The following is a 16,594-nucleotide window of genomic DNA, read 5'->3' on the forward strand; positions in this document are numbered from 1 at the left end:
GAAATTAAAAAACGGGCAGAAATGGCAGGTTCACCGATCTTTAGATAGGGGCGCCCCCTGCTGGAAAACACGCGAATCATTATGGTATAAACAGTAAAATTGCGTTCACCATGCGTTTATCTCGATTGTACACGTCGTCTAACTACATATTACAAGCTGTTCCCCTACTTGGTGTGGAATATACATATAAATATCCAATAGTTTATACACCAGACAGGACATAACTTCAAAATCGTGAATGAATCAGAAATTGAGGTCTATGAGGATTTTATTGTTTTCAAGGAACTTCAAACATAGCTTATTGAAATTAACAAACAAAGAAATAGTAAAAGTCAAAGAGCTAAATGTGCAGAACTCCAAAACTGTATTGAAACAATGGACTTCAGTGTTTAATCATCTGTAAATATGATCAGTTCCTCATATCCTTTTGACCTTATTATTATTTTACCTCTCCACTTAAGGTATAGCATTGTTTTGAATCAAATATATATAAAAATCCTGCCTTGCTTAGAAATACACACAGAAATCTGCCTGGCACAAAAATACTGACCATATAATGGTCACAGGCAGAAAGAATGTATATAAAGTGTAAAAAAACCTGACACCCACATAGCAAACAATCTTTGCTCACATTAACAGACTGCATTAAAAATACACCTTATCTGTATCTCTACAGAAATTAATGTCTGGGGAAACGTCGCTAGCAGTGAGACACACACACTTACTCCTCCATTATCATTCCACAGGTTGGAAAGTTCCTCATCCCGTGGCTCTGGAAGCAATATAAACGGTACGGTAAGGTGATTCCACTGTCATAGGCCTCGAGTACGACACTAGTTGGGTCCAACGACCTGCAAACGAACAACACTTAAACCGCATGGCCCTTCTGTCGTTCCTTAACCCCCCGGCCCCCTCCACGCGCCGGCCGCTACAGCGGCGGCTTCCCGTTGAGTTTGTCGTGCATGAGGGCGACGGCGCCGCCGGCAAAGTTCCGCAGCACGTCCACCGTCTCGCGCTGCAGCTGCAGGGACTGGCGCACAAACGAGTGCTGGCTCTCGGCCAGCTGCTGCAGCGACTCGGCCAGCAGCTCCAAGGAGCGCGACACCGTCTCCAGCAGCACGTTGGTGGCGTGCTGCTCCTGCAGGCTGAGCGCCGCACTCTGCAGCATGGAGCCCTGCGCGTCCAGCACGGGCGCCGGCGTCTCGGGCAGGACGGCCGAGAAGGAAGAGGTGGACGTCGACGGCGACGGGTCCTCCGCCGCCGCCGCCGCTGCTGAGTAGGAGGAGTAGAGGGGGGCTGACGACGTGGCGTGCGGACGGCGGAAGTGGTCCGGCGACGGCGCTTTCGAGTCTGAGACAAAGGCGGGAAGGAGGGAGATTTGACTGAGGTGCCGTGCACAGCACAGAGCAATTAAAAGACTCGATATAACTTTGCATTACATTACTTAAATGTCCGTCCATAGAGTGTGACCTAGGCCTGGGCAATATGGCTGAAAGACAGATCACGATATAACTTGATCATATGGATCGATATCGATAACTGTAATTAATTAAAATCTAAATAATTGCATGACCTAAAAAAGACTAGGAATTACCATGCTGGATTTAAACACTTCTGTATAACACTTAATATGACCTTCCACTGTTCTTCATTGATAAATACTCGATACAACAATGAAAAACACTCAAATATTGTAATTAAGTATGGAACCGTGTTTGTGTAACAAACCCAGCTGCTAGATTTGGTGGCGCAGTCTCTTATCGATATATATTGAACATGTTTTATATTGATATTGATCAAAAGTCTATCACATTACGATAATTTATTGCCCAGGCCTTGTGACGGAAAACATCTGAATGAAGAAGCAAAGAAGCACTTACATGCGGCGACTGACGGATCGTCTTGAAGGTTCCGGATGGCACGCGTGTCCAGCAAGTACGAGGCAACAGGCGGCCGCAGGTCTAAGTCAGGGGGATTCCCACCTGGGTTCCAGTCCTCGTCCTCCATGAGAGAAGTCTCCTCCTGATCGTCCAGGCCGTCCAGCCCTTCCTCGCCCACCGGACTGTGTTCCTCGGGGCTTCCCTTTTCCGGGCTGTCCATCTGTAGGATCTGGTGCACGATCTGCTCCGTGGCGGTCAGGTCCCGGGTGATGCGGACGCCGAGGCTGTGGTTGGCCGGGCTCGAGGCACGCATGGCGAACAGCTTCCTGCGGGTGTCGCACTTGAGGTCCGACCACTTCTTGACCACCTCGATGACCTCGCGCTGGCACTCGCCGATCTCGTTGATGGCCGCGGTGACTGTAGCCCACGTGCGCTTCCTCAGGTCACTGTGTACGCTGTGATTGCGTCTCCCTGTTGAAACATAAGCAACAGTCAAAAAGGATCAACTCATCAGATCATTAACTATAGGCTCGTTCTCTGGCTCAATTTAGTGTTAGACTTCCTGCACACTTTTTTTTTTTAAGTAATTCAATCAAAAACCCTGCAGCACTATTTCATTTTCACAGAAGAAAATATAAATTGCACAATTTCAGATGCTTTTCATGAAAAGCCAAAGGCTTACCAAATCAAAACAAGAGTACAAAAGTTAGGAAAACCAAAGAATTGCTCTTACTTACCAACAAGTATATGGTGATGTTTTTTCACTTCATCCAACATGATGTGTACTTCACTGAAACTGAACCGCGCTTTCCTTTTCTTGAAGCGTACACTACCATCTTTGGTGTAGTAGATCTTTGAAGACATCATTCAGGCTGTGTTGATAAGGAATGTGTTCTTTCGCCTGTACCTCCACGTGAGGCCTGTGGAAGCAGGCTACTGAAAAGTGTAAATCATAGGCCAAGAACAGGAGTGAGATGTGGGGCTTCTGACTGCTTCAAGACTTCAGACGTCAGTGAAACCCCTACGATATTTTCCAGCAGTAGCGCTCACTGGTGTGTGTGTGTGTGTGTGTGTGTGTGTGTGTGTGGTGCACTATGTTGATGTGTGTGTTTGGACAGAGCTGATGTGCGCTGGTGCAGAGAGGTTGGAGTTTAATCACTGATTCCAGTCTGTTGCATTCCAACAGATGTTCTCATAGAACGTGATTAAAATATAACATAACAAGAAGCAGCAAGTGAGCGCACTATGTGCATTAGCAAAATGGTTGTGACATTAATGATCAAATAGTTTTCAGTCTGCAGTTTGTAGTCATCACATCGTCTGGGTTTCATTCATTCTTCTGTTATACACACTCAAATATGTATGCTACTTTATATTATTAGGTCACTTGTTTTACTTTTTCTCTTTATGCCTTTTTTTGTAAAAGCATTCATGAGCTATTGCCCCCTACAGCAATTTTGCTGTCAGTATACAACATAGACTATATTGTATTGTAAATGTGCAAAACATGTACATGTAGGTCAAACCTGCATTGAACATGTTTTGTATCGTAGATGATTGTATTTCGGACAATCACTATTCCGTCCCAACTCGCTGGCCAACTAAGATAAACCTGAAAGCCCTCAACCAAAATTTTAGGTTGTGCATTTACAAAAGGCAAAGACATGCTGCCATACACACACGTTTGCCGTATTGGGGGTAAAAGTGGATAGAGAAGGCCATTTATGTGGAAAAATAGTATCTCCCAGCTCAGCTAGATCCCAGGCTAGCTGGACACTCCTTCAACAAGCTAAGCCAAATTTAAATTCTAGCGATGGTATTAACAGTGTTGAACCTACACCAACTACAAACCAATACGAGTGTCGATTGCGTTACAATGCCATTACATTAAAACGTAAACAATGCATTGATAACTACCGACTCTGTAGTCTGAGCTCGGTGACGTAAGCTAACATGGCTAACATTATTATGGTTGAAAACTAGTAGGATAACACAAATTAAATCGGGTTCTGAATGAAATCGTGAATAATAAAGGTTTACCTGAAAAAAACGTTAGCATGTGCTTCTGTCCGTAAACGTGATTATTATAAAATAAACGAAAACATATGCTTGTACTTTTTAGAGACCGCGCGAATGTCCCTACTCCCTAACCAAGCATGTCCAAATTCTGCTCTTCTGCGCACTTACCATCTGCGCACAAACCTGCGTAGTTGTCTTCTGCGCAGTCTTCCTATTTTTTTGGGATGTCAGGCAGCCTAGAAAGTCTTCAAGCGTATTGCTGCCGCCCACATTTTGGGAAGTTTAAGAACGAAAGAAAATCCAAATAGAGAGATAAAAATAAAAATAAAACAATATCACGTACGGTTTCAGTCATCAGTCCTGTGGCGTGTAGGATTCTAAAACTAACCTGAATTCACCATTTATCTGTTGCAATGCAGACATATGGAGCACCGTTTCAAGCATCCCACACTCAGCACATAACCCATCTTGATGCTTACCCACCAGCATCAGACCTGCTCCAAAACCACAACCTCATTCTGGCTGCCACTTGGCGTAACCCTCCTCTGAACAAATCACAACCTCTGGTGGAACCAGGCCACCAACAACAACCTTTGGGAACTTTCTAACCTAACCAATAACCCCTATTCCTATCCCTTACCGCCTCATCACATGCCCCAATCACCAAGGCCCTAGCTTCCTGGGCCTCAAGCTGCCTTCGTTGAACATCCCCGGAAGGACCACCAGCAACAGCAGGGAAGAAAGCAAGGATCCCGACACCGCCTCCAAATTCATCACTTACACTATCTCCAAGGGTAAGATAGTGATGAAATAGTGGAGGAACGTAACGCCTCCAACAATTCATCCCACTATCTAACCCTCTATCACACGTTTCTCCAAATGTTTCCCAATCTGCCTCCTTATATTAAATGGTCATTCCCTAGTCTCACACAGGAGGTTTCCTCCCCACCTGCAGAGTATGGGGAAATGATTCCTGCCCACAGTGTATACCCCCAACACAGCCCACTCAGCCTTACATGCCATTGCAGCCGACGCCCATGTCCAATAAGGACATGACAGGCTGCCTCAACCCACCTGAAAGCTGAGGCATGACCACTATTTACCCAAACCAGCCAACTCCATCCCATAATTTCATCCAACGTCCAACCAACACCATCCAATCTAGAGCTACCCAACAAGGGGAATTCTAATTATAGTCACCTACCCAGGTTGCAGGCAGTGAAACTCCTACACTTTCTGGAGTTTGTCCACCGACAACACCGCTTGTAATAATTTGACAGAGAAAACTGACCCATATAACCTCATACCTCCACCAAAACATAAATAATCCTCCCTATAAGCTCGCCCCTGCCTATACTGAACACAATCTCTGATAGAGATGAAGGCCTCCCACACCTATCACGTTGAACACACACATATACATGCCCTGGGATAACAAATTACACTACCAAAACAAGGATAGTTATTTCTTGAATGAAGGATTCACACAGATGTAATAATGTGTTTTATTTCCAATATAGCACACATTTGTAGTATTAGACATTTTAGTAACAGTTCAGTGAATTTGGCAAAGACAAACATGGATTTTTTTTATGGCGTCTCTACTCTCCGCTGCATGCAGCATTGGCATGGTCATGTGTTGTGTTATCCTAAGTTCTAATGTTGTGCTGTTATAACTGTGTAGGCATTCCAAAAAACACTGCAAACCCTATCAAGATACAGACATGGCAAATCCTGTGGCCATGCACCAAATCCATAACAAACAAAAAAGTATAAAAGCTCCACAGATGGTACGATATCAACTTTCCCAACCATTGCTAACAGAAAACACTAAATATTTGTTTTGACTTAAATGGTTGCTCACTACTCAGACTGTTGGTGTTTATTATGGGATAAGAACCAGTATTGGTTCATGACATACGGATAATCCCAAGAAGAATATACTGGTATCCACAGGTATGGTGGAAATATTGTGTACGAATATCAGTGGGGGTCCTCCTTGTGAAAGTGCAAATGTGTTAGTATGGCTAACCCTCATTATTACCTAGAAAAATACACACCACCTCGCAATATATAAGAAATGAAAAGCCTGTGCTATGCTATAAACATTCAAATAAAGCCCCAATCATGCATGGCGGACCAGATATCCATGCTATATGATTGAGGGGGGAATCATTTTGCCCGTTTCTGATACCATTATGGGTGCAGGTTTACACTGAAGGCACCCTTTTCGGTCTTCCACAGATGGCACAAGATGTGTGTTTTGAAGGGACATGGTTGGTGCGAATTCTAGGTTTTCTTAAATTATTGCTGACACCTATAGTTTTTCTCCCAATAACCCGAGCACTACGCTGTGTATAAAAAATATTCTAAGATATTTATCTATACGTTTCCCACATTCAAATAAAACCTGCACACATATTGGTTCATAAACAGTTAATCGCTGCAAAGGTAAAATATATACGGCATTGTCGCATATATAAAGTTGTTCCCAGTCGTAGGCCGTTGCAAAATTCCCATTCAAGAGTACATGGTCAACTGGAGCCACTGAAACGACAAGGTAAAAAGAAAACATTAAAAAGAGAGCCACTTCACTTTTTAAACTGAGCTAAAACACCTTTTAACTCCAACTATTTGAATGTCAGAGGACCTTTTTGATTAAGTTACCTCTTTAATGTTGACCTTGATGGTCCCATTGTTATCTTTATCCAGGGTTTTGAAGGCACCTGAATTAAAACAATAGAAGAAATGACATCAAGATTACAGAATAATATTGCTCATTTTTCCCAAGGCGATGTCTTGAACTCCTCTTTGTATCAAAAAATACACTGGGTTTTAAATGAATAACAAGGTTGGGCTTCAAACCACTTACGACACATGGCATCCAGCCTGACGAGGCATCCAATGTAGTTATCAAAGTCCAGGTTGCCGCTTTCATCACTGTATCTGCGGACGATCATCTGACACAACTGATCGTTGAGGGGGAACCCTGTAGAACAGGAAAAGTGGGTAAAGCCGATGGCTGCCAGTGGCCTGTTTTGCCTGGCAAATGGACTTGTCTGGAGATATCAATGGGGTCATTCACAGTGGATTTCAATAACCCGTTTTATGATCTTATGCTGATTTAACTATTGCAGGTGTCAACTATTTGCATAATGAAATGATCTTTTTTTTTACCTGCAGCGCTGAAAGCACCAGGGAGCTCCTCTGCACTGATGACCCCAGAGCCATCCTGGTCAAAGTTCAGGTACACTCCCTAAAAGAAGAGAAGTTATTAGCATTCATATAAAAAGATACGTCTAATTGACTACAACATGACCTCTATTTCCCCTCTGACAAAGCTTCTTATCCAGCTGGAAATTGAGGTACAACATTATCTTTCTTGATTTGTTGTTGAGGGGCACAATCACAACTGGGAAACAGCCATGACACTTGCCTGCCATTTCTTGATGTTGTTCCAGAGGTATTTGAACTCATGGAATCCAAGTTTTCCGGTGCTGTCGCTCTAGATAAAAAAAGTTAAGGAAAATAAAGAGTGCTTTTCCTACCATGTGTACTTAAAACAAAACACATAACCACGACAGTGAGCTTCTACACGGCGACGATCCGGTTTAAACACGCTGCATTCAGAATTTTGACGACCTGACCTTAAGTATTGTATTATATTATGTGCATGAGTGAGCCCTTTGCTGTTATCAATAAACAGTGGTTGAAAAATACATTTGTTTGGTGTCAAACACAACGGTTGGCACATCAATCGTGGCACATCAAGACAGCGGGGAAAGATACATCCATGACGGCCACCATGCTCCGGCAGGACTCAATGCTGAAACCATCCGTCTTCAGGGAGGCATCTGAAATAAAAAGCCCAAACCAAGGCCGACATCAATGTGGGCTCTTGTGCGAACTTCAACAGCAAACAGTTCATAAGTAACCAATGTTAGAATATGCTGTAGGTACGATTTTATAGCCATAATTTGAGTGTCATTCGTTGGAAAGGGCATGGCCATCTGTAAGCCATTAGCGATAGACATGCGCTGTGAGAATATCTGTTTTGAGTTTGCTGAGCCTGCCTCTGTATGAGCCAGCTCTTTGACCACTCCCTGCTCATACCAACCCCTCAGGGCTCGAGATACAAGAACCACTCCATGGCGGAGAAACAGACGTATGAAGGGTGAGAGGGAACAGAGAGGGGGGGGGGGGGACTTTTTGGTTGGTTGTTTTCCTCTTACATATAGCAGCTTTGAAGAAAGATCAAACTCTAGCGTCCCAGGGCCCTTACGTTTAGAGACGATCTTGTTCAGGATGTCCATCAGTTCTTTGGGGCTCACCTCCATGTCCTACAGGGAGAGTGCTCAAATCAATGTTCAAACAGGCTTGTTGGAGTGGTATTCCACCACCCCCATCGATGCATTACCTTGCGTGCCATTTAGCGGTCACTTAGCTGAAGTAATTGTGTTGAGTTGATAAAAAAAATATGCATGAGACATTTCAGGCAACGCTCACATCTCCAGCGAGCTGCTTGAAGACTCTGCGGAACCTGGCGTCCTCTTCAGACTCATTGTGCTCTGCGTACGCCAACGGTCTGCGTGGTGGGGGCTGATGGGGACACACACGCCATTAAACAGTGATCGTTCAGTAAACACAGAGAGATGGCTGATAATGTAAATAGTTTGCTTGTGTAAAGTTGTTGTACAATAATATGAGTTATGCTTTAATAATCCCCAGACATAAATAAGGAGGTCACAGCATTGTAGTAAAGAAAGTTATGCTCATCTCATATGTAGTATACTTAGCAACAGTGTTGTGCATGAACTAGTTCATTGAACAAGTTAATTTTTCTATGAACTTTGAACTGAACGTAACATATTTTTAACTAAAGAACTTGAACTAGTTCAGATTTTGTGACATTCCGAATTGATGCTTAGGTCCAGATGACATGATTATTAAATAGAGTTACTGCCTTAGTTGTGATGAATGAAACAGGTGTACAAATAATATCCACAACAGTTTGAGATTGTAGTGATGGGCAGCATGTAATGGAGAGGATTCATTTAAAAGATAAGCACAGAATACAGTTTTTCTTCAGTTTCTAAAAAAAACTGTTAATGAACTGAACATGAACTAGTTCAAAACTGAATTGGTGAACTATGAACGTGAATTTATTCATTTTCATTTGTATGAACTGAACTTTGAACTAGTTCATGTGAAGTATGAACTTGCACAACACTGCTTAGCAACGTAAGAGGAAATGCTTGCAACTTACAGGGTCAGAGGGAACAAACTGGGCTGGATCGATGTTGCTGTAAGGGCAGAGAGGGTGAAAATGTCATTGTCTACATTCAGCAGAAAAGCCATTGTAACCTCTGTATCACATCTAAATGATGAGTAATCTACAAGACCTGTGGTTTTATAATATAAAATTAGAATAGACAGAAGCTCACCTCACAATATCCACGAGGCCCCCGAGAAGTTTTTTGGCTAAAAACATCTTCAAAAATGCGGAGAGCACAATAACATAAATTAGGCAACAACTTAATGCTGCAAGATGAATCACGTTTCAGTCAACATAATTATCATTCGAGCAAACTTGTTCTGTGTTCCAAGCCAGTAACTCAGACAGGAAGTCAATCGATTGCCAAAACTATGTTCTCCAGTAAAATATTTTATTTAGTCCATCATTGATGACATAAACACTTACAATGTAATCTTATAGACTGATATGAAACATATCATATCATGTTTGCTTAAGGTAATCGCATTGCAACCAACGCTTTCAAAACACACCTTTTGGATACACCCAACAGTTGTTGGCCGGAAAATATAAGTGGTAATGATTTAATCAAAGCTGTGTGCAGAGATCTGTGTTCAAGCCTTAGTCACGTGGCTCTGACAGAGACGATGAAGTGAAACTTCTTTTTATGTGAACAAATAATGTCAATCCGGCTTCAAGAAGCATAATTAATCCATATCAATAGATCGAAAAGCGTCAAGCTTCTTTTAAAATATACTCCTAGGCCTACATACACATCATAAAAAGCTCTATTCCCTTCCCTGAAAGTAAACATGCGAACAAACAACCGCATTGCTTGTAAAATTTATGGACTAATTCATACTTCTTCTAGTCTCAATCCTCGGTTTTAATTAATTTGGTCCTTTATTTGACCAAAGTACGGGCTGGCTGTTAACTATGGATAGATCCTCCAGTGTTAAAACGCCTCATGCCATGGCTCCTTTAGCCAGGAAGCTCACACCACTGCCACAGACAGGCTGTCTAGTTGCGCAAGGTATACAATCAACGACAACGTTGAGATCGAACCATCGTTGATCTGCAACGTACCTCTTATCAATACGTATGCTAAAGTAGTGCATTAGTAGTGAAACATGAGAGCCATCTTTCGGGTGGAGCATGTATACTGACCTTAACGTAAAGTACTTCGCAGAGTCGACGACGAACATGAAACAGCAACTGGCTCTGAATACCACAGCTGGCACGCACTTCCGGTGACACGCCCCACTCCGAGGAGACGCAACTCTCTCAGGAATACTCCCTCGAATCTCTAACAAACAACACGTTCAACCTGTATATACTGTGTTTTTATATAGTCGATGGTTCAACCTATATGACCCATAACCTAAAGTAAGTTTCATACACAACGGAGCAGGACACTCAGTTGTTCCTTTTTATGATGAATCTGTTATCGAAGTGTTGGAAAGCCTATAGGCAATACTACGCGGGCAGAATTTGCGTCATTGTCATCAACGTAGGATGCGGTGTCGGATCAGTGAAGTCCGATTATATTCAGTTATTGCGATTCAGTACTGCAATGTTCACAAACTTATGGTGCAATGCAAACACCAACGGCGCATATTACCGCCATCTTCTGGACGGTAATGTAAATCGTAGATGCAAACCAGCCACAAAACAGCCACTTTTACCAAAATACAGTCGTTTAATCCAGTAGCGAATATCTCATCGATGAGAACAAGAGGCGAACGCGTATTCTTTGAATGAAACACCGCCAGGCGTCCAGAAACCAAACACATGGCTATACAGATCCACCTTCACGTAGGTGATGGATTTAAACCATCAAAGACAAGTAAGATCATCATGTGTAAAGTGAAAGGTGGTTTATTGTTACCACAGCTATCAGAACAAAGCTCCAAAAGATTCTGCATACATTTTTTTACCCTAAGAGAAAGGGAAAGAGAATAGGCTTAGGCTATGCCTCTTGCTTATCTTAAGAAACCGATGATTAAAAGCAAAATCACAGAGCTAGATATTGGATACCAACTCAACTCACCAATTCCTACAGTCTGCCTGTGCTGCAATCACGAATCCCGAAGATAGGGCTACATTTAGTGATGTGGTTCCGACTAAATCCGCCAGGTGGGGTCATTTATAGGTGCAGGATATGAATTAGAAATCTTCCCTAGCCTCATAGGGTTTACAGGCGGACTACAACATCAATGCCATAGAATTGATTATTTAAATAATGTATAGATGATTAATTTCTATCCAAATAAACATTTACATATGTCTTAACATATAACGTAGGCTATCTCTTTATATATTTTTTTATATAATTGTAATAATGAGTTACACATAGATATGTATTCTTTAATAGTTACAAGCAATGAATAAAGTGTGTAGGTTTCTGTAATGTATAAACAAAGTGGACAGTAAAATAGGAATATCAAGTTATGTTTTCATTCTATACTTTTGGTGCAATACATTATTAAGGAGTGACACAATTTAGCTGAGTCAGGCCCTAACCATTTTGCAATTGAGATTCTATTGGGTAAAGCCTGTAAGTGTTATGCTACAGTATATGCCATATGTACGTGCACACTATTTTATCAAGGGAGAGTTAAGTTTTGGCTGCTGCTGCTGCAGTGTGTGTGTGTGTGTGTGTGTGTGTGTGTGTGTGTGTGTGTGTGTGTGTGTGTGTGTGTGTGTGTGTGTGTGTGTGTGTGTGTGTGTGTGTGTGTGTGCGCACAGGCACACACACGCCCAGTTGAAAGCAAGGGGGCCTTTATTCAATTGTGATCCTTATGTGCCCAGAAATCTTAAATGTAATTTAAGATTCATTCATAATAAAACAATCTATCTACAATCTATCAAGATATAAACATTTAGCCACAATACAATTATGTTCTCTCATCTTCTTTGTTCTTCCTTGTTCTCCTCCTCTCAAATGTTTAATTCCTCTTTAAACACAGCAGCTAGCTGGGCTAACCCTAGAGTCACTCACAACGTACACCTTATTGATGAATGTGACAACCAGGATCCCTTCCCTCCATCATGACATATACCAGAGATGCTACATTAGCTGTCATCACAGACGTATGAGTACAGTGATACACTGATCTGTTTATGGTTTCCTATCCACTAATAAGAGGGGACCAAAAAAACAAACCCCATACAACAACTGACAGGAGCACGACAGGGTTCTATAGAAACAAGATATCTACCCTTCAAATCCCACTTCAGCTCAAATCACTCCATCCATGAAATAGAGGTATCCATGGTTACACCAGGAACCATGTTTAGTGATTCCCTCAGTGACTCTCTTCATCCTCCAGCAGTCTTCACCTTTTCATCTCATTCAACGGTGGCTTCCAGAACACCCTCTACTGCACCATCACCACAAGGCAACGCAAACACCCACTATTTGAGTTTTTTTTTTTTTTTTTTAAGTCAGGATTCAATTATGAAACAATACTGTGTATTTATACTGATTCGATGAGAAAAATCTAATGCGGGAACCTTTTGTATTATTAATGCATCCAAAACATCATATTGGTGGGTTCACCTGCCTATATTTCTATAGGGGGTAAATTGGTGAGCCTAAGTAGTGCCTAGTTACCAAGGCTACAGGTCGAAGTCTGGCAGGAGCATCCCCAATATGACATATTTGCAGTCTTCAGAACAACCTGTTACCTTGACAACGCAATTTTATCATTCAAGCCCATTGCTACCTTCTCCCACAGAATCGAATGTACCCTAAGTGTTAAACGCTGCCAATTCCTTTCAGACTGCAATTCAAGATAGAGAGGAGGAGAGTAGACAGGCTGAGGAGATCCATGGAAATATTCCTGTTATAATGTCACTCTGGGATGGCACATTGAACAAACATTCGCAGATAATAGGCAAAGAGATAATAGGCTCCATGTAATGAATGGGGGAGCGCTGCAGTTAAGAAGCCATTCACCCAAAGCAGCAAGACTCTATAATTAATGTTATCAGGCCCTTTTTTCTTCCTTGTCCTTTATTTCGTAACTATAATAAGGACCACCCCGAAAGAAAAAAAGCCAATGTTGATTATCCTTTCTGCTACAGCTCTGAGTGAAGCAGCAAAAAATAGCCTATCAACATGAGTATCAAATGATAGGCTGCGAATGCTGCTGGTTGAGGAGTTAGGATCTCTTCCTGGTTGTATGTCTTAGCACGGACCTTAATAAACTACCCCACGTCTGCAATGCTGCTTATTCGTCTGAGAGGAACAGTGCATCTTACTCCATTCATGCTGATGTATAGCAAAGAGTGAAGAGCTTTGTAGTAACAATCAATATTACTCATTATTATAATAAATGAACATGAAAATATTGAAGTAAAATATATATATTAAAATATGGACAAAATATTATTTTGTCAAATATTGCACCAGCATCTAAACCTCATTTACATTGGTGTTTCATCTTGTTTCCAGGAGGTGATTTAACAAACAGACAGTTAACTATAAAATGATATACATATATTATTTCAAAATCATTTTCATGAATTTTAAATACTGGATGATTTTTTTCATTTATTTTCTTATTCTTTTACTATTATTCTAAATCTATGCTATATGTATAGGTACATAAGGATAACTTTTTTATTAAGGTTGAGGGCAAATCGAATAATTTAATCTGCTATAGCTTCAATCTATTAAAAGAACCCTAGTGTTGAGCGCATGCGTCACTCAGTATGTCCACACGCCAGTCAGTCGTTTATAGACTTTGCTTGTCTGTTCCTCCAAGTAAATTTGATTGCAATCATGTGAAACACACGCTGAATCTTTTAGCTCTCAAATGGCAAATAATAAAGAGTGAGGAGTCGGTGAAAGAAAGGAGCAGAAGACAGGTGATGTTAAAATGAACATTTATAATGAGTCTTTGTTGCCGTCGCAAAAATAATCTTTAAAAAACAATTCAATTATTAACACTGAAATGCTGACTTCACGGTAGTCCACGAGTCATAAAACACAACTCACTGAATTTTGTTTACAAACACAGTACTACAGTTACATTAAATAGTCATTACCCTTAAATCTATTAATGAATGATGATCAAATGAACCAAGAACAGAAACACATGTGACACTTTTAAAAATCCTCTCAGTCCTTCCCCGTAGCCGCTGTTGTCCTTGTTAAACAACAGTGTTTAGAATTCATACTGCTTATTCTGTGTTTCTCTGGTAAAAACAGAAAAACAGACTGGCAGCATAACAACAATGGTATATGAGGTCAAAGGTCATACAATTGGGAGGGGGGTCATTTTCAGGGGGCGGGGCATGGGGAGAAATGGGCAGGGTCATGCCATTTCCAGTGATCTAACACTTAGTATGTAAGCTGGCTGCCTTTTGGCTCAGTGTGATTTTATTTGGCACTCGTGTTGACAGTTATTCGCTACTTAAAACAGTTTTCAAACAAAAGGCATTTTCCGTTTTAAATATTTCCTACTTTGTCATTTTTAAAAGGCATTAAATGCTGTTAGAGAAAGCCCTTAGTGTAGCTTACATTGTGGACTTTCACAAAACGTCACTATTAGATCTTATGCTGTCAGTCCATTTTTGTCTGATGGAAAGAACAAACGCACCAACAGAACAAATAAAATAAAAAAATAAAAACAGTCTTGCTAGGTTTGACAATACAGTTGGCTTAAAGATGTCCAACAGGTGAAGGAGTCGTGTGAATGTTAAGGTCAACCAAGTACATCGGAGGTTCAGTGGTTCAAAGAAAGACGGCCTGGTGTCTGGCTGGCGAGGATCCTGCATTACTCAGACAAACGGTCTCGGAAACATCTTAATCCGTTTAAAGGGCAAATATGGTGGCCGGAGTATAATGCGACACAGATTGGTTGTAAAGTTCGAATAATGAAGGGTCTTTTAAACAGCTTGAGTCCGTTGTTGAGATTGTAAAACTCCCAAGTCCGAGCCTTTCCCGAAGGGGGCTCCGCAGAGGGGGGGGGTGCAAATGTCCAGAGTACATTGACAATGAAAACACAGACAAAACTAACTGACAAAAAGACGGTGGAATGCTTCTGTTTATCTATCAGCATTCAGTTTAGATTTCTGGTTTATTATTATTGTGGAGAAGTGACAGGGTTCTGTAACAAAAGTGAAAAAAAAATCATATTAACCCTCATAAGACGCCGTACACTCTTTAAAGTCACCCTTTATTGAAGTTCACGTATTTTGCTGGTGTCGTTTTTCCCTCACAGTTCTGACAATTATATTAGCAAAACATTGAGAATTCATCATGTGCCATGAATTGTTTTGGTAAAGATCAATACTAGTTTGTTAAAAAAAAACAGGAAAAAGAAAGCCAATTTTTGTATGGACACAAAGTGTGGTGTTGTTGTGGTGGTTATCTGCCCCCTGGACTGTGATTCACGACACCACATATTTTAGAGGAATTCACTTAGTGATTGACACAAACCTCTGCCACAGGGAATGTGAGGGAGAGGACATCGAGTGAGGAACAAAAGGTGCCACAATTGAGGTGAATCCAGATACTCCAGCCCCTTTCCATCATTAACCAGACCAGACATAAGGGACAAAAACAGACGGACAAACCACCAGTGCAAGAGCAAAGTATGGCAACGAAAACCAAAACAAAAATAAACCCTTAACTATTGAAAGTCAGCATGGATTCTCTTCATTTCACACCCAATATTTTGATGTTATTCATAAGACGGATATGACCCATTGATCGGTAAAGTGCATTTATGCAACACCAAACAAACAGGATAATGTTGACAGCGAATCGGAAGCGGTTTTGAACATGTATCTGGGTTATGACTTTTGGCCTTGTGTGGCCTACCTGACTATAGCTGAATTCTTGTCATTGACATAGATATTAACTCTACATGTATTGTGACATTCCTGCCCTGAATTTACATTAAAAGACATTCAGACAGAAAAATAAATGGGTACATTCATAGAATAGATCTGGGCTTTCAAGCTGTAGTGTAAAACAAAATCGTTTCTGAAGATAGTATGCCACAGGTTATGGGAGGTGTAACGTGATTTAACAAAGTAAACTGAAAGAAAACAAAACACATGCGGTGCCTGATCGTGTAAAAAGGCAAAACATGAGTCATGTAGCCAATGCACTGAAAAACGTCTTCACCTTTGCTTGTTTCACATTTTTTTAATACTCTTCACTGGACCGAAAACATAAATAAAAACAATAAATAAATAAAGATATTCTCTCATTAAGTGAAGAGAGGTGGACTTTATTGATGAGAATTATGTGTGGTGATTCTTGGGCCAACATGACAACAATGGGTTCCCACCCAACTTACAACAATAAACAAAACATTATTATTATTTTTTTAACATGAAGTGAGTAAACTTAAGTGCCTTACAATTGACCGCATGCAGTGTTATGCCTTTGAATGTTACGAGACACCTTGCAAATTTTTGT

The 16,594-nt window shown here is 41.2% G+C and overlaps 2 protein-coding genes across 3 annotated transcripts; both read right to left on the minus strand.

Annotated features, from left to right (window-relative positions):
* Nucleotides 1-362: 362 nt before the first annotated feature.
* On the minus strand, nt 363-4,036 carry LOC311354890 (uncharacterized protein). 2 transcript variants are annotated; one of them, XM_084474759.1, is made up of 4 exons: nt 3,921-4,036; nt 2,618-2,816; nt 1,881-2,351; nt 363-1,350 (listed from the first exon to the last, which is right to left on the minus strand). In XM_084474759.1, the coding sequence occupies exons 2-4, from the start codon at nt 2,745-2,747 to the stop codon at nt 929-931; spliced, it is 1,023 nt and encodes a 340-aa protein (XP_084330885.1). In that variant the 5' UTR covers nt 2,748-2,816; nt 3,921-4,036; the 3' UTR covers nt 363-928. The 2 variants fall into 2 exon arrangements, with proteins under 2 accessions (XP_084330885.1, XP_084330886.1); XM_084474760.1 differs by having other exon boundaries at nt 2,618-2,813; nt 3,921-4,020.
* A 1,354-nt stretch (nt 4,037-5,390) lies between these two features.
* On the minus strand, nt 5,391-10,412 carry LOC311354153 (calpain small subunit 1-like). The gene is made up of 11 exons (XM_084473948.1): nt 10,321-10,412; nt 9,344-9,390; nt 9,166-9,202; nt 8,406-8,498; nt 8,182-8,239; nt 7,689-7,753; nt 7,336-7,404; nt 7,077-7,155; nt 6,772-6,888; nt 6,567-6,625; nt 5,391-6,446 (listed from the first exon to the last, which is right to left on the minus strand). The coding sequence occupies exons 2-11, from the start codon at nt 9,388-9,390 to the stop codon at nt 6,420-6,422; spliced, it is 651 nt and encodes a 216-aa protein (XP_084330074.1). The 5' UTR covers nt 10,321-10,412; the 3' UTR covers nt 5,391-6,419.
* Nucleotides 10,413-16,594: the final 6,182 nt, after the last annotated feature.

Source organism: Micromesistius poutassou (assembly GCF_964030765.1).
Source record: "Micromesistius poutassou genome assembly, chromosome: 10".
Lineage (NCBI taxonomy): Eukaryota > Metazoa > Chordata > Actinopteri > Gadiformes > Gadidae > Micromesistius > Micromesistius poutassou.

Excerpts from the sequence above, each read along its gene's own strand:
- LOC311354890 (XM_084474759.1), bottom strand. The coding sequence starts at position 2,747 with ATGATGTCTTCAAAGATCTACTACACCAAAGATGGTAGTGTACGCTTC. Across the intron at positions 2,352-2,617 it reads ACATCACCATATACTTGTTG|GGAGACGCAATCACAGCGTA; the intron begins GTAAGTAAGAGC and ends ATGTTTCAACAG. Across the intron at positions 1,351-1,880 it reads CGATCCGTCAGTCGCCGCAT|ACTCGAAAGCGCCGTCGCCG; the intron begins GTAAGTGCTTCT and ends CCTTTGTCTCAG.
- LOC311354153 (XM_084473948.1), bottom strand. The coding sequence starts at position 9,390 with ATGTTTTTAGCCAAAAAACTTCTCGGGGGCCTCGTGGATATTGTGAG. Across the intron at positions 9,203-9,343 it reads GGCCTCGTGGATATTGTGAG|CAACATCGATCCAGCCCAGT; the intron begins GTGAGCTTCTGT and ends CTGCCCTTACAG. Across the intron at positions 7,754-8,181 it reads GAACAAGATCGTCTCTAAAC|ATGCCTCCCTGAAGACGGAT; the intron begins GTAAGGGCCCTG and ends TTTTTATTTCAG.